Source organism: Gopherus evgoodei, chromosome 17 (assembly GCF_007399415.2).
Source record: "Gopherus evgoodei ecotype Sinaloan lineage chromosome 17, rGopEvg1_v1.p, whole genome shotgun sequence".
Taxonomy (NCBI): Eukaryota; Metazoa; Chordata; order Testudines; family Testudinidae; genus Gopherus; species Gopherus evgoodei.
Window position 1 is genome coordinate 8389009 of NC_044338.1, and position 23239 is coordinate 8412247.

Consider the following 23239-nt stretch of genomic DNA (forward strand, 5'->3'; position numbering starts at 1 on the left):
CCACTGCAGGCCTGGGGGTGTCACACATCCAGCTCAGATAGAGAGGAGTATCGCCCACCATGTGAGTTTATAGTGAGTGCCACTGTAAACTCACTAGTGTAGACACGGCCGAAGTACACGCCGACCTGTGCCACGACTCGCCCTGAGCTTGCATGTCAAGGCACTTCCATAAAACAGACAACAACGGACAGTCATACTTGCAAGCAGCTTGAAGAGCCACTGGGGCAGCTGAACTTCCCCCTCATATGTCCCAGAGGCAGAAGGCCCCGTGGACAGGCCCACCTCGCCCTGCCCAGAGACCCCTCTGGGGCAGCTCTGCTACTCGGGCAATGAGAGAGGTGACCCCCAACAAGCGCCGCTGCTGACTGGGCTCCAGCTCTGCTACCCCCTTCGCCTGGAGCTGGACACTACCCACAACGCAGCAACCACCCGCCCGTCTAGAACTCCCTGCACGCCCCAGGAGAGCCCGCGAATCCACACCCCAGCCCAGCACACGCCTAAGGCCTACCCCACCATGCCCCGCTGCATTGTGGGATATAACGCCTCTCCTTGGCGCCAACCGCCCCCCACGCGGTGTATGGTGGGATATACCCCCCCCCACCCAAGCCGGATCTTCTTTGCGTGGACTCCTCACCAGATCTGTGACGGCCCGAGGCCTGCCGCGGCTGAAGGGAACTTTTTCGAGCGTGGCGAACGTTTTTTCCTAGGTTATACGATTCATTACACGGGGTGGTTTCTTGAGACTGAGAAATGCGCTGCCGGCATTAATAGGGCTTCAAAACCGAGGCTGCTACGGGTTGGACTCCTTTTCTTCAGCCGCGCATGCGCTCTGGAGGTGGAACGATACCGAGCTGTTCGCCAACTAACACTGGGTAGTGGCGGTCGGGAGGGTGGGTCAGCGCTGCGTGGGGGGTGTGCTAGAATCCATGCGCCGGCGGGGCCGCGCGAGGGAAGCGGCAGTCGCCATTTTGAAGCGGTTGTAGGGAGGCGGCGTGTGTAGCTGCTCCCGCGTGCCCGGCCCGTTCCCACCGCTTACTTCCCCGTTCACTCTCCTAGCTTCGGCTCATCACCGCCGCAGCCATTGCCGACCCTGCCATGTCCGGAGGGGGCGTGATCCGCGGCCCAGCCGGTAACAACGACTGCCGCATCTACGTGGGGAACCTGCCGCCCGACATCCGCACCAAGGACATCGAGGACGTGTTCTACAAGTACGGGGCCATCCGCGACATCGACCTCAAGAACCGCCGCGGCGGGCCGCCCTTCGCCTTCGTGGAGTTCGAGGACCCCAGGTGAGCCCCGCCCTGTGCCCTGGGGCCGTTCATGGCGCCGAGACCCAGGACTCCCCGTGGGCCGCACCTCCAGGATGCATCTTCCGACGCCGCACGGCGGGCCGGCCTCAGGCCCGAATGGGCCCTGCTGAGTCCCAGGGGGCTTCCCGCCGGGGAACCGCTTCGTTGCCGAGATATCGCTACATCCCCTCCCCCGGGAGCGGGGGCTGCTTCCCTGTCGAGGCACCGCTACAGCCCGTGCCACCCCCGGGACTCGCCGTGCTCCTGCTGGAGGGCCCGGGGACAGCGCTTCCTCCCCGTCTCTGCCTAGACCTTTCTCCAGCGGCCTGGGCGGGCACCGCCCGGCCTTCACTTGGGCGTGCTCTGCCCTCCGGTCACTACCCACCGGGCCCCCGCTGTCTGCGCCTGCCCGCCCAGGGGGGTGAGCTGAGCTCCCTGGGGCTGGGTGTCAGCTGTTGGGCGCGGGGCGGGGCTGGACGGTGCCTGCTGGCTGTGTTAGGGCGGGAAAATGGCTGCAAGGGAACAAAGGGAGGGAGGTGCGTTGTCCGGCCTGTGCCTCTGCAGTCTGGCGTGGCTGGGCCTTTGCTCATTCTCTCTTCTCGTGCAGGGATGCGGAGGATGCGGTGTACGGAAGGGATGGGTACGATTACGATGGATATCGTCTGAGGGTGGAGTTTCCCCGAAGTGGCAGAGGCACCGGCAGAGGAGGTGGCGGAGGTGGAGGTGGTGGGGCCCCCAGGGGCAGGTATGGCCCCCCGTCCCGACGGTCTGAGTACCGAGTGATAGTTTCTGGTAAGTTGTTTAATACTGTTAGTTTGCTCAAGATAATGAGATTGATTCCTATCAGTTCCAGTGTGGCATGTTTTCAGTCATTCCTTAATAGCAGAGGATGCTACATTTTTCAGTTAGCCATACTGTATTTCATACTGTGTATTTTTTCTTAGCATTGTGCTGTGCAGCTTCTACCTTTTAAGAAGCATAATAGTAATGTTTTTGTGTAGTCTGCATGTTATATGGGTTTCTGCTGGAAGACATTCTCTCAACTCCAGTAGGCAATTCCTTTAGCAGGCAGTGGGGGGTGATGCATTGTAAATGGAAAGTAAATAATGAAAATTTGCATTTGAAGTGATCTGTAACCTGCTTTTTTTCAGGACTGCCTCCAAGTGGAAGTTGGCAGGATTTAAAGGATCACATGCGTGAAGCAGGTGATGTATGTTATGCTGATGTTTTCCGAGATGGAACTGGTGTCGTGGAGTTTGTACGGAAAGAAGATATGACCTACGCAGTGCGAAAACTGGATAACACTAAATTTAGATCTCATGAGGTAGGTTTCATGCTTTTTGGGGGGCCAGAATTGGATACACGGGGCTTAACAATAGGATGTAAAGGTAAGGACACACAGTCTCTATTATACTAACATGCAGGTAGAGCTGAGTCTTTTATAATAAGATTCTCATTTAAAGATTTGAGATCTGTGTCTGTGCTTTTATATCAATGTAATCAGTATCAGCATGCCTGAAAAGATAGCTAAAAACCTTAGACCTTTCAATCGAAAGTTCTGTCTATTTAATAGGGAGAAACTGCCTACATCCGTGTTAAAGTTGATGGCCCAAGAAGTCCAAGCTATGGAAGATCTCGGTCACGCAGCCGTAGTCGTAGCAGAAGCCGTAGTCGAAGCAACAGCAGAAGCCGCAGTTATTCCCCAAGAAGAAGCAGAGGATCTCCACGCTACTCTCCCCGTCACAGCAGATCTCGTTCTCGTACATAAATGATTAGGGATGCTCACTTTTTGTAGAACCCCATGTTGTACACAGTTTTCCTTTACTCAGTACAGTCTTTAATTTTTTAATTCAAACTGTTTTATTCAAATTGGCTGAAGTGTTGAATTGCATTCTTGTGTAATATCCCTAGTGAGTATTTGCTCCTTAACATCAACATTCCCCTCATGTCTTTGGTAAATTGTATTTTAATTGATGTTATTGCCAGGATTGTTTAAATTTAGTTAAAGTTAACTACCCACACTCTGCAGACTGTGGTATTGCTGTGTCAATGTCTCCGTGTTCAGCTATGGTTTATACCAGCTGGGGATGTTGGGATGTTTGTGGTTAACTTGTTTCTTCTGGGGGATCTTATATTTTATCTTGCCTTTTCATGTGTCTTTCTGTAGACATATCTGAAGAGATGGATTAAGAATGCTTTGGATTAAAGGATTGTGGAGCACATGTCAATCATTTTAGGATTGTCAAAAGGAGGATTGAGGAGGATCAGATCAATAATGGAGGCAATGGTATGACTCCAAGTGCTATTGTCACAGATGAAATTGGCAGTATTGACCTTATACCATGGTTAAACAAGTTTATACATACACTTTATCTTGTAACTTTTACAGACACGTTTTAGTTATTGTAGACTACAATTGCTCTTTTCTTTAAAACCATGTTGGCAATTGTGGCTAAATTACATGCTTTTGTATCTCTTCCATTCTAGATTTAAAAAAAAAATCAGAGAGGGTGGGGTATACTGGTTCGGTTTGTCATGCTGCATTCGGTTACAAATGTTAATATTATGTAGTGCTGATACATTTGTAGATGCAGGGTATCTTCAAACCAGATAGAGTATGATATCAATACTGCTAAAATCTGCATGTCCTCTGTGTGACTGATACAGCGTTGCTATTACATTTTTTTAAGTATCAGAATGAGAACAAAATATAGAAAATTTAGCTGGGAATAATTCCTTAAATCTCAACCCTTCCCCTTCAGACTAATTCACAGTTGACTCACTAATATGTTTGAAAACTTCAGTTAGTTAATTTTGTTACCTTTCAGATGGGAATACTAGCTTTAGTTTAGACATATAGTAGGTGGATAGCTTTAGTGATAAACTTTTCCAATATCATACAAAAATTTTTTGCAACCACAAAACCTGTAATACATCTTACAAGCAGTGAATATGTTGGCCTTATCAGTTGACATATGTAAATATTACAATGTTTTCTCCAAATAATTAATATTCCTAAAATTTATCTGAGCATCACCATTCAAAAGTTTGTTTTGGGGAACTGATAGTTATTAATGTACATCCTTATTAATTGATGGCAAACATAACTAATCATTCCCCAGAATCCTATTTTTTCATTACAGTATCTAACTTTTTGCCTCCTCTTTTTTGGTTTTGCTGGTTATAAAGGTTTGGATTGGAGAGGGCTCACTGGATCCCAATCCTTGGAGCTGGATCATTGGATTCAAATCATAATGTGGATAGGATAGGGAGGCTGAATTACAAGGATTCATGGAGCGGGATCAGATTACCAGGAACATAGGAGTGGATTCCTGCCCCAACCAAACCGCATTCGTGTGGATTTTTTTATTCAACTCAATTGGCTATTCCAAAGATTTTTTTTCCTATTTTTGACGATTGGAGCCCTTAAGATGCACGATGGATTTTTTTTTTTCATTTTTTTGGTAAAAGGAGCAAAGCGAGGACCTGGAGAGGTACGCTGGAGCAATCTCCTTGGAAGGATTCAGCACGAGTAGATGGTAAACATTAAAGGGGAAAAGGGGGGTTTGTTTAAAAAAAAATCAGTCATTTCTCTAAATTTAAAGATAAATTGGAGTTAAAGATTAAGTAGGTTTTCAATTGGCTTGCTGCCTTTTTTTCTTTGACAAATAAAATTTTAAAAAAAATTGCATGGTTGTTCTCATTTGTCAAATGTAAGAATCTTAAGGTGGTCATCAACGTCCTGCCACAATGAACTGCAATAAGATTAAAGGTTACACTCAACAGTATTCAGACAGAAGGGTTTTTATTTTGCGTTCCATAAAGATCCATTTTTTACACCAACACTTAATGTTAATCGTTGAGGTTTTAAGCAGGTCACTTGTTTTCGACTTTTAGGATTATATAGAGGATTTCTTAATTTGAAGAGAATACTGTGACGTATATTTTATAGGAAATGTTTTGATCAGTCACTCTTAACAGTGATCAAGCTCACTGAAATTTTTTTCTTTCAAAACCAAGACAAACAAGGTTGGAATGGTATGGTAAGATTTTTAATCTTAAACTGTTGTATTTGTTCTTGCTATTGTAATCTGATAGTTTATTGCATCTAAAGCATCAGTCTCTTGCAAAATGGACATAGATTAGTTATTGAGGGTATACAGGAAAAAAGCACATGTTTTTAGCCAAGTTAACAAAACTTCTTAGCAACATCTTTTTAAAGACAAAAGATGTAGGGAACGTCTTTTAGGGGACCATGCTATAAAAAGTGAGCTTGGTTGTAATCCTGATGAAAGTAAATAACTATATATGGTAGGAGGGATTAAAATATGCTTCAGACTGTTAAAATGCTAAGTAGTTTAGATAATTGGGGAATTACAAACATTGTTGGATTTCATATATAATTAATATGCGCAAAGATTAAATATTATAGGTTGTCAAGAAGAAATCCCAAAAGGATTAAACTTGTAATTAAACTGTGATTGTATTATAGGCTGTTGAGTAATAACAACACCTGGGTCTATTGTTTAGCTCTAGGCTAAGTCCTTTTGATTGCCAAGATGTGTCATTGTAGAACACACACTTTGGAGTATCTGAATGTGACATTAAACTTCTTAAAATGCCTATAAAACATAGCCATATATCATCAGAACTAGCTCACAGCCAAATTTTTCTCCTTTTAAAACTTGCTATCACTTAAATTTAAATATAACTACACTATCAATAAAATCACTATATAAAAACCATTGTGAAGTGGAGTGTTGAGTAAGCAAAAGCAGGAGTGCAATATGTAAGATGTAATTACTGAGTAAAGATCATAATGCTTACAGGATTATGGTTAAATAAGGTGCCAGAATAGATCTGTGTAGTCTGATTTATAGCCATTGCACAGATAGTTTTCATAAGACACTAACAAGAGAGCTGTCATACTATTAGTTTTAAACAGACTAATTGTGTAAATATGTTAAGATTTGATTCCCTTCAGAGGTGGTTGTAGGTTGTTTCCAGATGCAGGGAGGGCTAGCATCCAGACTCGAGTGATCAAGAGGATAAGTACATTGCATTTCAAGGTGAGAATCTAGATTTTTATTCCATGAAATAGATTTGTGGGCACTGTTCTACTATGAAATTACTGGCATGAATGACATTACTTTGTAAAATGTAATGTGTGCTCTTCACAAATGTGGCACAATTTATATTGCATAAATGAGACTGGAGTCTCGCTAACAGATACTATTGTAGAGCTTATCAGTGACAATGAGTAAAAGCATCCATGTGGGAGGGGGCTATAAATAATTCAAGTAGAAAGCATATCACAGTTGTGGATTTAAAACTTTGTATAGTAATCCTATAGTGGGGTGCAAGAAAGAGCAACATTACAAGTAGTTTTCATATATTTCTAAAGGAAGGTGGGGGAGCAGGGATGTTTCTAGTGGAAGTATGGAATGATGGCAGCCCAAGAATGCTGTCATGATGTGTAATACAACCCATTGTGCTTTAGCAGAGCTTCATGCTAGTGAAAGGCATGAGGGTAATCCTGGTAGGGAAGCTGACATTTTTAAAGGACTATTTGAGAAAAAAAAATGCCAAGTTGAAAGTGACCTGACTTGCACCTCCCAGCAGTCTGAAAATTTGACAGGTAAGCAACATGCCTGTAAATAGATATACAGGAAGTTTTACAACTGCTTCATGTGCACTTAAGCTATAGATGTTTAATGTTAAATACTTGAAAATCATTTGCTTCCAGGGTTCTCTCAAAGTGGTTTGCAACCAAAGTACACTTAGCCCTAGTGAAAGACAGCCACCATGGAATGGAGGGCAGATGTGTACTGGCACCCTGTCTGCCAGGAGGAGGAGGAGGACTTACTGGCCTGTCAGCCTAATGTAAACACCTACTCTAAAAAATACATATATTGCCATGGGCTTTTTAATGTCCACGTGAAGCAGACAGTTCTTTCCTTAAAGAATCGCTCAACAGCGTACTTCTAAAACGTTGGAGGATGTTACCTCTTGTAGTTTAAACAGAACAGCAGCAGCCATTTTTTTCATATGTAAACCTAAATAGAAAGAAATGGAATAATTCAGAAGATGTTTCTTTCTTTCCTGCTGACTGCTGAGGAGAGATGATTCAATGGATTGGGTACAGGACATGGCAACTGGTGTTACCTATCCCTGTGTCTTCCATAAGTTTCCTGTGTGGTAATGGGCAAGTCATTTTAATTTCCATTTTCTTTGTAACATGGAGACAATATGTACCTCATTACAGTGTTGAGGCACTGATGTTTGTGAAGCACTTTGAGATCCTGAAATAAAATTGTTGTGCAAAATGCTCTTTTCTTTCAATATTTCAAAAAAGGATGTTTTCCAATCTCTTCTGCAATTTTTAGCCAAAATACACTACTACTGGACTACAGTGGGTTACTGACCTACAATTAGAGAAGGGTTTAAACTGTTTGACGGAGCTAGGAAAAGTGTTATATAGACGTGGTCTGTGTGAGTCTCTCCTCTCATGTCTCCATCTGTCTCCTTGCAAGCCGTTGTCTTTGTATCATGTCTCTTTGGCACCATTGTTACCTTGACTGGAGGAGCCATGTAGACACCTGAACTATCAATAGGGTAAGGTTACACAAGTTGTGGCAGCTGGAGTATGCTCACCTTTTGGCTTTCCTTGAGATCACATGCTTTGTGTTAAACCATGTGACTCTTGGACTTTCTAAAATTCAGGGTGAAGTTTCCTGCTGTGCCTTGGGTATACATATGCTCCAAAGGTAATAGAAGAATAAAGTTTTTAAATTAATATGAAGATTTAAACAATCTGTTTTTATGGGGGAGGGAAATGTAACTTAAAGCTGCCCATATAGTTTTGTTTTTCATAGGAAGGACAACCACTCCTGTGCTTCCATTGGGGAAACATGCCATCACTTTAACATCAGTTATAAATCTCATCTTCCCCTTTTTATGATATGATGGTCGTGCAAGGAAAAATTCACTGAGTTTGAGCATTTTTCTCTCCCAGCAGTGCATGCTAGAGTTTAGAATATGCTATTTTTCTGCTTTCCTGCGTGTGAATCTTTTCAGATATCAAAAGTAGCAGCATCACAATCTCAGTGATGGATATCACTGATGGATATTTTATTTTCTCTCAATACATAGTTTCTGGGTTTTATCCCTGGTTTTTGCAGCTGCTTGTTTGTAATAGAATACATTGTGACAGTACATTATGTACAGAGTTGTGCTGTGGGAGGAGGGGAGATTAAAAAAATCTGTCATTTTTTGAAAAAAATGGGGTTGATACTACTGCAATGTGGACCCTACGGCTGGCTGGCTGGCTGGCTGGAAAATGTGGTGTCATCCCTCTCTCTTCTCTCCCCCCACCCCCAACACTAGATGGAAAAAATTAGCTCCTTTGAAAAATGTAGTATTGAGAACTTTATGAATCTTTGACAAACTTCCTCATTTTGGTTTGAAACTGAACATTTTAGCTATAGTGCCTCATGAATTTGCCGTTTAGGTGCCTAATATCCTCTGAGCTGGGCATTCTCTAGCCAGACATAACTGGAGATATACCTATCTCCTAGAGCTGGAAGGGAGCTTGAAAGGTCATTGAGTCCAGCCCCCTACCTTCATTAGCAGGCCCAAGTACTGATTTTTGCCCCAGAGCCATAAGTGGCTCTCTCAAGGATTGAACTCGCAACCCTGGGTTTAGTAGGCCAATGCTCAAACCACTGAGCTATCTGCCTGCCCCACCCTTGTGAGGCACCGGGGCTGCCCCTCATGCTGACCACAGTGGTGCATCATGAGAATCCCTACCTGAGGTGCATCAACAGAGTTGTAGACTGTGTGGTGGGGAACCTGACCCATAAAGGAAAATGGAGGCATGAGGCACCATGACAGCATTTGCCATTAAAAATTCTTGAGACTTCGAGTGTTTTTTCTAAGAAAGTCCAAATTTCCTCTGGAAAGCCCTTCTGGAGGAAAAAATAATTGAATCCACCAAAATTGTCAAGTAATTCACAGTGAGCCCTATCTAAAAGCATTATGCTGTTCAATGCAAACTATTTTTTTATCTAACATGGTGAGATCACACTTTAAAGTTTCTAATTCTGGTTGTGCCAAACAAACACTTGGGTGGACTTGCCAAATGAACTGATCTGCTACTCTGATGTATCTGATACATAGAACAGCCCCAATGACTACAGTTAAAGCAACAAGGAAATCCATGATCCCCAAGTCTCTTGTATTATAACAATCAAAGATTAGACCTCTTTTTAAAATGATTAATAAAATACTGGTACCCCAGTTCTCCTTTCTGATGTGTTAACTAGAAAAGCCACATGACTCAGAATGGAGCCCTATCCTTTTACATGCTGTTTGTATTCTGTAGTATTTTTGCTCACTGATAGGATTTTGGTTGACTCCATTTCTTGTAGTAGAACATCCAAGTGTTGGTTGCTACTGGGAACATTAAAGTCTTTGACTTTCATAAGGCGTTTTATCATGAATACTTCATCAGTTGATTTCGCCCTCCCCCTCTCAAATTTGCATTCCTCAATTGTCTGATTTCCTGCAATTTAATTTACATCTCAGTGCAGGGTTAGGTGGTGGTGGTAAATATTTCATGCCCCCCTATTTGCCCCAACTTAGTTATTTCCCTCTTCCATAAGTTTTTGTCTTGATCAAATTTATCCACTCTCTAATAAATCTGAAACTAAATGGTTTTTCACTATTGCTAATATGATTATTGGTTTTGAATCCTTTGGGAAAATACCAAACTAATTTACTATATCACTCCATCTTGCTTGATAATAGCTTGTTTAGACTTGTCACTTGCAAACTGTGGCTATGTCATAGAATGATTTGATATTTGTAATGTCCACTGTATTCAGTGCAGAACAACATCCCTAGTTATATCTAAATTGCGTAGTGTAATTAAAACAGTGTTTGGTATTGTAGCTTTACCTTTTAACTAACAACTATGAAAATATTATAAAATATGCACTTCCAACCAAACATACGTTCGTTCCAGTTAATGTACAACCTAAATCAACTTCAATTTTAAACATATTTTAAGTTGACAGTAACTGTGTACAGTTATGAATGAATTAGTTGAAGGCCAAGTTCTGTGCATGTGAACCAACTAATTTTGCAACATTCCCTCTTAAATAGGTATCCTAATTCATAGATGAGGAACAGAATAGATTTAGTGACTTGCTTCTTACGCCAACACTGCAGAATTGGTTTGAAACTAGACAAGAAGTCTGAGTTACGGTATGTCATTACTCAATGCGCTATCTAACCACTACTCAAAGCAGTGTTAAATGTTTGAAACATCTTTAGTGCACAGAATCACAGCAGTGGCACTAACATATAGTTATTAAAAATTTGAAATGCACACAGTTTGCATGAATAATTACCCCTCCATTTTAATACTCTTACCATGTCCTTTAACCCACTTCTGTATTGGCAAGTGGTTTAGCTAAATCTCCAAAAGTTTCCTGACATCCAGTCCAGTAACGATCTGGTAGACCTAATTGTTTTGAGTTTCAAGATTTTTGGCTCGTCTCTATTTAATTGTAATAGTTACAGTCTTGCAACATAGTTTTCTGTAACTCTAAGCATCTTCTTTCTATCAAATGACATGATTGAACTTTGTCCATTATTGATCACCTAGGTCAAATATTAAATCACAAAACAGGCACCATTAAAAAGATAAGCGCACACTGCTGTCACAGGGTGGATTTTAACCTGTGTCCTTTTATCTCCGATGTTTCCCTATTATAGCTGTGGATATCTGTACATTCTCTTGAAAAATGATGCAGTGTCTGCTCAATTCTTTTTAAAGGACAAGTTGGACTATGTAATCTCAGTAAGTGCATTTTGAGCCTTTATCACAAGTCTGACAAGTGTCTGTCACAGTTTTATATGAATTAAAATTAATTCCACATAGATGCCTCAGTGTTAATGTAAATAGAATAACTTGGCAAAAGAGGACAATGAGGAATACATTTTAGAAACAGGGCTTCAGGTTTTGTGTCTCGCAACACATCCCTGTAAATTGCACGTTTGTTTACTATGACCTCACTCCCTTTTGCATGTTGCTAGAATGGTGTATGTTGTTGAGAATGTGGGGAAGAGTGTTTTATAAGGCTCTGAGTTTTGGATTATGGGCTACACACTTTGATTATAATCTCAGCCCTGCTTCTGACTCAGTGTGGCCTTGTGTAGTCCTTCAGAATCATGCATGCTTCCTGCTAATAGCTGTGTACAGGCTCATGATTAACCCTACAGGCTGCTAGACACATTAATGGACAAATATGTATTATTCTGAAGAAAATCCCTTCATAAATGCCAACAAAAGATTATTTTCTTTCTGAGGGCTTTTTTCTTTAAAGAGAAAAAAAAACAAAATGAGCAGTTACAGTTCAGGAAGGATAGAAAAAACAAAATCCTCTTTTGACAGTAGAGCCATCTAGTGGGCAAGATCGGTGACATGCAAATAACTTTAAAAAAAGGTGTGTGGGTTGTCTGTGTTTGCTGTTGTGATGTAAAAAGACAACTTGAACTTGTTAGTGTTCTGTTTGTTTTATTACATTCTCTAAAATAAGAATGTGTGGGAAAACTCAGGTTGATGGTAAACTGTCATACTGTAATGGAAAGGTGAGTGTCTGAAATCTTAACAGTATGCAGCCTGTCAGCCCAGTGTATGTTTGTTCAGGAGTTAAACAGATGTTAACAAAAACATCAATTTTAACAGTCAGCCTAAAATCCTCCCCACAACCTCTCAGTTTTCATTCTGTTATGTCACTTTACTTGTTCTTAAGTTGTTGTTTGAGTTTTCCAGGGTAGACAAGAAATGACTAATGTGTTAAAAAAAAAAAAAAAAAAAAAAAGTGGCTGTCTGGTGGGGGAAGACTTCCTTTATTAAAAACTTTCTAAATCTAAAAAGAAGAAAAAACTGACCAGAAGTATGTTTTACAACCTTCTCTAGGCAGAAGATATATTGGGAAAACAGCTACATGTTGTAATAAACATAACATACCTATATAATACATAAAGGTTTATTTGGCTTGTATGTCCATAGAGCAGGTGCTGTATCCATTAAATACTTTTACATCTGTCTTGTAGTTTACCTCTAATAGCTACAGCAATTCCTCTGCTATTAAATAAAATGTTATCAGAAACTCCGCATTTATAATTCACTAAGAAAATACAATCTATCTGACCTTTAGAGACTACTTGTTCACTAAGGAACCAACTGGATTTATATAGGTATTTGTTCAGTGAGGTAATGCAGTATGGCTATTTTTTCTAAATACCCAATAACAGCTTTTACACCAGAGGTTCCCAGAACTCTTCTGTAGAATACTTGCTGGTGGTTTGCAGACTGTTGCCTGGTCACACGGTGCTGGCTCTCCTTATTACTAGCTGAGCACAGAATAGGGCTGGGGTTCTCAAACCCACTTCTACCAACAAAAATAACTACATTTCCCCAGATGGGGGACTGAAGCTGGAACCCAAGAGCTTCAGCCCCAGGTGGTGGGCTTTGGCCCGGGTCATTGAGCTTGGGCATCAGCTTGGCTTTGAGTTCTGGGCACCAGAAAGTCTAAGCCAGCCCCGGTGACCCCTTTAAAATGGTATCATAACCCACAATTGGAGAACTACTGGATTAGGGAATGAAATGAACAGGCAAAGAAAACAATGCCACTAACTCTTTCAAAAAGAACAAATGCATACTTGCATTAGAGCTTTGAAAAATTCTAAGGCCTCAGCTAAACTTTTTTTTTACTTTTATACAATGATGGTTAAGGATGGGGTGACTTTTTCCCCCCCTACCTCTACACTTGTACGGCTGTAGTGCAAACACTTTATGAGCGCAAATATGCTCATGTTGGTGCAACTTACTCTTCTTCCCATATAAGAATATAGTACTCCAATCTGAACTCATTTACACTGGTATAACTATTCACACATAAGCTGGCCTGACATAAGTAATTGAACAGGGAGGCTGTGGGGAAGAGGTCTGAGGGGGAACCACACCGTCTTACTAGTGAGGGAGTGGGTGTACTGCTTTAGCTGTACCACCGCAGCTAAAGTGATGCAACTTTTCTCTGTAGAGAGATAATTCATGATTGGAAGGGAGATCATGACATCACAAATGGGAGGGGAAGCTCTAAGAAGGGGAGCAGGTCCTGTTAATTGTGAATGAGGTTGGTGATTCACTAGACACTACTAACATGGTCTATGCCAGGGGTTCTCAAACAGGGTCAGGACCCCTCGGGACCATGAGGTTATTACATAGGGGGTCAGGAGCTGTCAACCTCCACCCCAAACCCCGCTTCCTTTCAGCATTTATAATGGTGTTACATATATTAAATGTGTTTAATTTATTGGGGGGGTTGCACTCAGAGGCTTGCAATGTGAAAGGGGTCATTAGTAAAAAAGGTTTGAGATCCACTGGTCTATGCTGTAAAGAATGTATCATCGTCCGGTCAGCTTCCTACTGTCTTCTGCTCAATGAATTGGAAACTCTGCTACTATTTATCCCAAGAACCCTATGAGGTACTTAGTTTAGTATTATTTTTACTGTGCAGCGGGGGGAAGAGGCTGATTTGTGTGAGTGTCTGTGGAAGAGCAGAGAATAGAACACACATCTCACTGAGGCTGGTGCTCTAAGGGCGTGACCACACTTTTAGCACATGGTTAACCTTCCACATCTACTACAAACCATTCCCCACCCACTGAAGAGAGGTTGGCCTGAGATTAGTGAAGGAGAAATAGTGCCAGGCAAAGCCTTGTTTTTTTATCAATGATTGTGATAAATTTGTGATGCTTCTTAACCAGTGGAACAAACTAGCAAAGGAGCTGGAAGATTCTCCATTCCTTGAAGTCTTCAAATCAAGACTGGATACCTTTCTGAAAGATAACAGTTTTTTCCGACACAAATTACAAGGCTCAATCCAGGAATAACCATGAAATTCTGTGACCTGTGTTATACCAGTCAGATTGAGTGAATTATGAATGAAACAACTGTAAATGTGAGTTTTTAATTAATGGAACAGATGCACAAAGCAAAGAAGAGGCTTTTTTCCCCCAAAGTTGCAGAAATACAGTTCTGTAGTATTGTACTGTCATAGTTCCAGACCATTTCACTAAACCCTATTAAAAAAGCAGGTGATCCTTAGTTCAAAAAACTTAAAATCCAAGTATAGCACTAGAACAAGTGTTCTTGGGAGTGTTACAGGGCCACAGGAAAGTGCTGTTCTCCCATTTATTATGTTTTCAATTGTGCACACATGCTGCTAGAAAGATAATGATTTGTTACCCATTACTTAGGGAAGCTGATGTATATCTGCTTCCCCTAAAGCAAGTACATTCAATGGCAGTCTGCTAAAAATTATAAAAGGAGTCTTGTCCACTCAGTAGCCATTTGGAAAAATAAGATGATTAAAGTGATGGTGCAATTTTTAGAACCTGCAAACAATCTATTAGTATCACTATATGACACATCCAGGGGGAGAGGATACAATGGAGAAATGAACAATTTATATATTTCAGTTATCGCTCAAAGTGTAGTAGAAAGGTCAATATCATCCCCCTTTATACAGATGAGGAAAGGGAGGTGCAGAAATCCAACATGATTTACCCCCATCGCAGTCACTGACAGTTCTGTCCTCTCTTGTTCAGTGGACCATGCTCCCTTTCAGATGTATCATATGACATACAACAGGAAATAGAAGTGCACCTCTCAACTAATTTAGGCCTCCAATTCATGGGTTAAAAATTGATGGTGATTTATTTTTAATATTTAAACATTTGACTACACTGTTAAAAACAATAGTATTGTATCGTGTAGCACTCAAACTGTAAGTTCAAAATTTGACACAAAAGAAGCCAGCCCAATCATGTTTTTGTAAGAGGGAATAAAGGTGACATTACGGGAAAGAATTCTCCCCATGAGTAAGGAATAACTCTCAAGTGTTACAAGCAGTAAAAAGTAAAGGGAGGAGGAGGAGGGAGGTATAAACAAGCCCTGGGAGGCTTGTGAGGAGGAGGGCCATGGAGTGAAAAGAGACAAAGCTGAGATTCACAAGGACATCAAAGGCAAGAGAAGATTAGTGAGGATGGCTAGAATTCCACTGGAAACAGGAAAGGGTTTCTGTAGCAGGTGTGAGAAAGTGAACTGAGAAAACCAGACAATAGAAGTCAGTGCAGCTATGGAGGCTGCTCTACACCATGAAATAGAATGAAAAACATGATCTATAAAACAGTCTTTCTACCTCCTGTCTCTCTCATTAGACACAGACAAACAGACTCATTGAACATGCAAGAGACCTTTAGAAGCCTTGTCAGCTTTCCATTCCTCTGCGTAGGATTATACATACTGTAGGATCCCCAGAAGTTAAGTGATGGAACAACAAACTCTGTAATATATCTATAATATATAAAATCATCCATCTCCCTACAAGTGAAGAATGCAGTCCACTGAGATTTACAGATATTAGACTGAACATATATTTGATTGTCCTGCCATTAATAAAAGTACAAAAGGGAATTATGATGTTTAAGTTTAGGAAAACTGCATATGTATTAAATGTAAATTGAGTAAAACTTTGCACATACAGCCCTTTTCTTAAAGCAGATTTAAAAACTAGTCAGTTCTACCAGTTTCTTTTCCCATTTTACATATGGGGAAACAAGCATGGAGAACTTACGTGACTTACTCAAAATCCCAGAGCCTGACTGTGGCAGAATACGGAAGAGAACCTGGGTGTCAAGCCCCATCTTATGTTCTAACCTCTAGATAGCACACTTTACCAGCCTCACTAGTATGTACTTGGAATGGAAAGACTGAGGACTGTAACAAATGTGATGGAAGGCAATCACTCAGACTGAGCATTCATGGGTCTAGAATGAGTCAGCAACCTTTCAGAAGTGGGGTGCTGAGTCTTCATTTATTCACTCTGATTTAAGGTTTCGCATGCCAGTAATACATTTTAACGTTTTTAGAAGGTCTCTTTCTATGTCTATAATATATAACTAAACTATTGTTGTATGTAAAGTAAATAGGGTTTTAAAAATGTCTAAGAAGCTTCATTTAAAATTAAATTAAAATGCAGAGCCCCCTGGACCGGTGGCCAGGACCCGGGCAGTGTGAGTCCCACTGAAAATCAGCTCGCGTGCCGCCTTTGGCATGTGTGCCAGAGGTTGCCTACCCCTGGTCTAGAAAGAGACATGGGTTGATTTCTATGGTTTTGGTCAGAAACCTCATAACTTTTTCCTACTGTGTCATAAGGTAGCCTCATTCAGATTCAAGGGGTCATAATATTTCCAACTACTAGTGTCTATTGTTGGTTTAGGGACTTTGGATCAGATTTACAAAGGTAATTAGGTGTCTAAAGATGCAGCTAGGTGCCTAGTGGGATTTTCAAGAAGAACCTATTTGCATCTTTAGGTGCCCAAATACCTTTATAAATCTGGTCCTTTAGTAATATTCCCTGGCAGTAACCATCTTGGGAATGAGAAACAGTGCTTTCATCATATCTCTGTGCAGAAGGTAACTCATACTGGTGCTGAAAAGACCAAGTTGAGCATGCACACAGAAAAATTGACATAATCAGCGCTTACAGGAGGGGACTGTAGACTGACTGAAAAGATAAGTTTTAAGGCTGGTGAAGTAGAAGTATGCAGAAGTTAAGTAACTTGTCCAAGATCACAAAGTGAGAAAAGAACCTCAAAGTCCTGACACCTCAGTCCTCTGCTCTTATTGTTGGGCCACCCTATAATAGGTTTTGCAGCTACCAAGTAAATGAACTATCGTTTCCCTGCCAACAAATGTCAATCTTTTAGCAAGAATATTCCGAACTGTGGTGAAACTATGGTTTCAATTAGTAATATACATACAATTACCCAGGGTGATTGATTTTCCCAGTGCTGGTCATTATACACTCCTGATTATTGCTCTCTTAATCACAATAATAATCCTATTTTCTTTTCAACAGTTCCTCTTGCTGTCTCCATTTTGTATGTCCATACTGCATTTCCCACATTCCTTTTCCCCATTTCCCCTCCCCCAATGCACATGCATCCACCTCAAGCTTGTCTTTGAGGAGTTCAGAAAAGCAAAAAGTCAAGAAGCTCTTTCAAAAATCCCTACCGAGTCTTGTTAATGAAGCTTCTTTTCTCTGAGTAGCTTCTTGCCGCTTCTTCCTTGATTTCAATAATGCTTAACCAGAGTAATTCAACCAACTTTGCTGGTAATTTCCTGCATCCTGTTTTCCTGTTGAAAAGTGGAATGATGTTCCAGACATCCTAATTATAAAGAAAAGATGAAGTTCTCCACAGAGCTTTCAAAAACATCAGCCTTCCTGTGATAATCGTGTGGCTGCATTTTTTTGTTAGCAGGATCTCCTAGAGACCTTGAGCCACTGGAAAGAAGAGAAATGCAGTGTACAAATGATGCCTTCATTCCCTCCAGGGAGAAACACTTTAGCTGATTGATTGTAGGAGTTGTGTTTCATGGTATCAGAGACAATGATTGCTATGCGTACAACTGGGCAACTGTCAGATTCTTTTTTGAGGAGCTAGAGCCTTTGTATCTTTGGCACCCTCCCTCTTATTATCCTCTTTTACAGGCAAGCACACCTTTCCTTTTAGCTATCATCTCTCCTAGTCAAGGAGGATTCAAGGGTCACCCTTTGGAGCATGTCCGATATGCTTATTAATTGGCTTGGACTTGCAATCCTGTAGTGTAGAGCAGTGGTTTTCAAACTGTGGGTCCCGACCCAGAACTGGGTCATGGAATGGAAGGCACTGGGTCACGGTGCCTCTGGTCAGCACTGCCGACCAGGGCCGTTAAAAGTACTGTCGGTGGTGCTGCCCAGCTAAAGCCGGCTAGTTCCTACCTGTTCTGACACCGCGCTGCACCCCGGAAGCGGCCAGCAGCAGATCTGGCTCTTAGGCGGAGGGGCCATGGACCTAGGAGCCGGATCTGCTGCTGGCCACTTCCGGGGTGCAGCGTGGTCCATGGTGCCAGGACAAGCAGGAAGCCTGCCTTAGCACCCCCGCTGTGCCGCTGACCAGGAACCGCCTGAGGTAAGCCTGCGCCCTTACCTCCTGCCCCAGCCCAGAGCCTCTTCCTACACCCCAAACCCTTCATCTCTGGCCTCACCCCAGAACCTGCACCCCCAGCCCAGAGCCCTGACCCCCTCCTGCACCCCAACCCCCTGCCCCAGCCCAGAGCTCGCTCCCACACCCTGAACCCCTCATTGCTGGCCCCACCATACAGCCCTCACCCCCACACCCCAGCCCTCTGCCCCAGCCCTGAACCCCTCCCACACTGCAAACCCGTCATCCCCAGTTTAGTTGGGTCATGGGCATCACCAATTTTCTTCAACTGGGTCTCCAGAAAAAAAGTTTGAAAACCACTGCTGTGGAGGACATTTTACTTGACCCCAGGTGATGTCCTGGAAGATGAAGAGGGAGAGAGAGCATTTAGCATGTTTATATTCTATATAGCAGTGGTTCTTGGGCTGCTTGCGGCCCAATCAGCACACAGCTGCAGCCCATGTGGCAGCCTCAGGGTCACGCAGATAGTATATATATTGTGTGGATGGGGCCCACATAACACATAGAGAGATGTATATGAGGCCCACAATGGTAAATAGGTTGAGAACCGCTGCTGGCATAACAGCAGATATTATCCATTAGAATCACTAGTACTTTCTTCAAAACTTATGTTGCTGTTCTTGTCCCAATAAGTTCCTGCAATAATAAGTCCTCACCTTGCTCTTAAAAATATTTCCTTTTATCCATTATTAAATGTGTCTCCTTTTAACTTCACTGAATAATTGGAAAAGGAGAGACCAGATTGCAAAGAAGAAAATAAATAAAGCATGGAATTAAGAATACAACTAAAGGAAACTGCTCACTGAGAACGAATTCTTAGGAACGTATTCTCAACTTATGTATACACTCAAGGGCTCTTCACTCCCCTGAAGCTGTGAAATTCAAAGCGCGCTGTGTCTCTATGGGAGCAGAGCATAAACAGAAAGGGACTCCTCTAAAGTAAAACATTTGACAACATTTTCCTAGCATTTCAAGCACGTACTCGTGAGATGAAATCATGGCTGTGCACCTCAGCAAACAGTTTTATGTTTAGTTAAAATATTGCATCTTTGAAATACCTTGAGAACAAATGTATACAAGACCTTATAAAGACTTTAGCCCACTACTAGCTTGCTCAGAAGGCGTGGGCAGCTCATAATCTCTCTATCCCAGTTATCCCAGCTGTAACATGGGGATAATAATCCTTATATGCTTTCATAAAGTGCTTTGAGATGTGCTCTAAAAAGATATAAAATACAATTATCACTCAAGTCCTGCTTGCCACCCTAATATAATTGATGTTTCTGTTAAAATAACTGTCATTAGTAGGCTTCTGAGTTAACATCCAATTGAGTGGACGGGGCAGGTCACACATCTACGTTATTTTTGGTTTCTGTCTGTATGCTCAGACAGCACTGTGTAATGGTGGCACTTCAAACACAACCATTGTTAACTGTTTCCTGACTGATAAATAAACCAGATATTTAGATTACATGCGGAATGAGACAAGATTGCCAATACTTATTTCCTCTCTCTGTGTCTCCCAGGGCATGCTTATTAACTGAGACAAGTAAGCATGAATAATGTGGGTTTGTTTCCTGCACAAACTTGCAGTCTCTGATAACGACTTAAAACTGTGAGAATGTTTGCAGTGCAATGGCATTAGGGATTTGGAAAATCCTTAAGTTCCTGATCTTTGGGCAGGCTGGCCAAAACCAAGTTCATCAGAGAGCAAGGCTGGAAAAAAGGAAACCATCCCTCTCGTGAACCTTGGTCCTGTGGGCTGCTGAGCACCTTTGGTGAGGTCTTAAACACCTGCAATTCCCACTGACAGCAATGGGAGTGGAAGGCACTCAACACCCTCAAGATCCGATCCTTAGGCTGTAGAAATTTACCAGACAGTTCTGACATTGGTTCAGATGAACCACTAGCACAGGGGTGGTCAACCTATGGCTCCGGAGCCACATGCGGCTCTTCAGAAGTTCACATGAGGCTCCTTGTACAGGCATGGACTCAGGGCTGGAGCTACAGGCGCCAACTTTCCACTGCTCAGTCCCTGGCTCTGCCACAGGCCCTGCCCCCATTCCACCCCTTCCCTTCGCTGCATTCCTCAACCTCCTCCCTAGAGCCTCCTGCAGGCCATGAAACAGTTCAGATCAGGAGGTGCGGGGAGGGAGTGGGAGGTGCTGATCAGAGGGGCTGCTGGTGGGTGGGAGACACTGAGAGCCGAGGGGGCGGGGGGAACCAATGGAGCGGCTGCTGACATATTACTGTGGCTCTTTGGCAATGTACATTGGTAAATTCTGGCTCCTTCTCAGGCTCAGGTTGGCCACCTCTGCACTAGCATGTCTGGCTTGGGTTGCCAGTTTCAGTTAAAACTGTTGGAGAGTAAGTCAAAATGAAACAGTAGTAAAAATGGGTCTGGCCATCAAAGCCTTGTCTTCATCATTGCCACTCTCCCCAGCTTTAACACTAATTCAATGTTTGAACCGGTAGAAGTTTTGGAGAAAGGCCTTAGACAATATCTAACCTGTGGAGCATTGCTCATGAGTGTCCCATGGGAGGCTGCAAATGATCTCTATGCAGCTGTCTCTGCAGTATCAGCAATCTATGACAAAGGGGACTGGGTTACTGGGGCCAATGGTGATGACCGGCTTATGCTGCAGGGGCATCTTGTAATATTAATCTTTGATTCACACTGGCACATGTGTTACAGATAGAGCAGACTGATTGCCTCAGGATAGTCCTGAGAGCACTGGATGGTATTTTATTCATTCCAACATTGCAGATGCCCGTGAAGTATGGGGAAGAGGGTAAGATTTGGGGTTTGTTTTTTGGAGGGGAGGGCGGGTTAAGAAGAAATTATCTTGGAAGCTCTACATCTCTTGTATTGAAGAATAGCAGGATAATTGGTGGTACTATCACAATTTTAGGGTAAGTGAGGTGTATAGAATCAATACCATAATATTTGAAGTTACCTATGGCATAGGTCTGTTAGAAGCAGAACTGCTTTCATCAGTATAATAATAATACCTTGCTTTTATATGAGAGACAAGGTGGCTGAAGTGGTATCTTTTATTGTACCAACTTCTGTTGGTAAAAGAGGCGAGTTTTCAAGCTCCACAAAGCTCTTCTTCAGTAGATCTCAAAGCATTTTAACAGCAGAGCAGTGTCATTATCCCTATTTTATAGATCAGGAAACTGAGTCACAGATAGGTGAGTTACCTGAAGTCTGTTTCGCCTGGGGCATATATTTTAATTTTTTTTTAAATGGCTTTTTAGACTTCTAGTTGTGCTATGGGTAAAGGAAATTCCCAGATGTTCAACAGAGACACCCCTTTTATAAATGGATCTCCTACAAGCCCTTTCTCCCTACAGGTTTTCCCACAATGCTGAGGTTCACCCTGTCCCAAAGACAGGCTTCTCCTTCTACAGCTCTGAAGTGACTACAGCTTTTTGGGTCTGTCTGAGGTAAGTGAGAATTTTGTTGCTCCTGTTCCTATTGCCTTGCGAGGTTCTAGACATGCCATGTCAAGGGGAAAAAATAACTCATGGCCTGCATTTATTTTGCTCTTTTATTATTTATTAAGAATGATTCATGTCCTTGTTTGAAAAGAAGTGTTTCTTCCTCTTTGTTTTTAACCAAAGGAAATAGCAGCAGGAATCTCAAGTCTGATCTTTGTGTTTGTCAGGATTTCTTGGATGAATCAGCACTCGTAGCTTTCTCAGTCTTTAATTGAAGAAGTAAGGTGTTGAACCCTTAAAAAAGAGAGCTTTTCTAAGTGCTTTAGTAACAGGTGTTAGCAATCAGTAACAAAAAAAAAATTACAAATAGTCTGAATAGCAATGACTTCCCCCTCTCAATTAATCAAGTTTTATTTATATATGATTTTTGACATCTTCATTCTGTGATTCTAGGAGTTTTTCATTAGTCCAGGGTAGGTAACACCTGAATTTACAATGCAGGAAGAATTTCTTCTCTTCTGTCCCCACCCCCGCCTCCCTTTTAAAAGAAATCAAGGCCTAAATCCCCTTTTCCCCTTCTGGGGGTCACCTTTGCTAAACCCTAGAGTGTTGGGAAGCACTATTCAAAGGGGTCTACAAATTGTCTGAGCTCAGGTGCTGACATTTATTGTAACTTAGTATAGTGGGAAATTGGGCAACATTGTGTAATATGTTTCTATAAGTCACTTGTAGAGAAAGCAGGGTGATGTTTTCTGGGAAGCAGGGTCTAGATTATTTAACTGAACACTTCATTTAAAAAAATAAATGAAGAGGAGATGGGGAAGCAGACTCATTTCTCCTGGTCTGCTAAACTCAGGGAAAGGGGATAAATGGTATCTAAATTTGAACCACCAATGGTCTTTGCTGCTGTTCAGTATTAAATTATACTTGTATCCAGAAGCCCTGTTGTGGGATGCGCTGTACAAAGAAAGCGACAGTCACTGGCCCAAGGAGACTACAATATAAGAAGATAATTGACAGGAAGAGGAGGAAATGGGATACACTTAAAATATTTGCCTGCACTTTAAAAATCAGATGTCGCTTGTGTATATGTATTATAAATAAGTTTAGCTGACACTTTGTCAAGCTGCTCCTCAGCTTAGCCCTCACTAAGGGCTTCGCTTCACTGCAAAGTTAATTCGAGTTATCCACGCCCAAGTGAACTCCAGTGAGAGCAGCCATGCTGCAAAATAATCCTCAAACTGCACAGGGTGATTGTGTTCGCAGCTGACAAGCTGTGCTAACTCAAACTGCAGCCTGTACCTATTGACCGACCAGCAAGCTTCAATTAAAAGCACCACCATAATGGAGTTAAGGGTTTGTGTGTGGTTGGGACTGGAGTT

General features: G+C 42.1%; 1 protein-coding gene across 1 annotated transcript; it reads left to right on the forward strand.

Annotated features, from left to right (window-relative positions):
* Positions 1-598: 598 nt before the first annotated feature.
* Positions 599-5937, forward strand: SRSF1 (serine and arginine rich splicing factor 1). The gene is given in 6 exon segments (XM_030536826.1): positions 599-1289; positions 1897-2081; positions 2441-2613; positions 2863-2937; positions 2939-3576; positions 4479-5937. Coding segments are annotated over 5 exon segments (750 nt in total). The 5' UTR covers positions 599-1095; the 3' UTR covers positions 3062-3576; positions 4479-5937.
* Positions 5938-23239: the final 17302 nt, after the last annotated feature.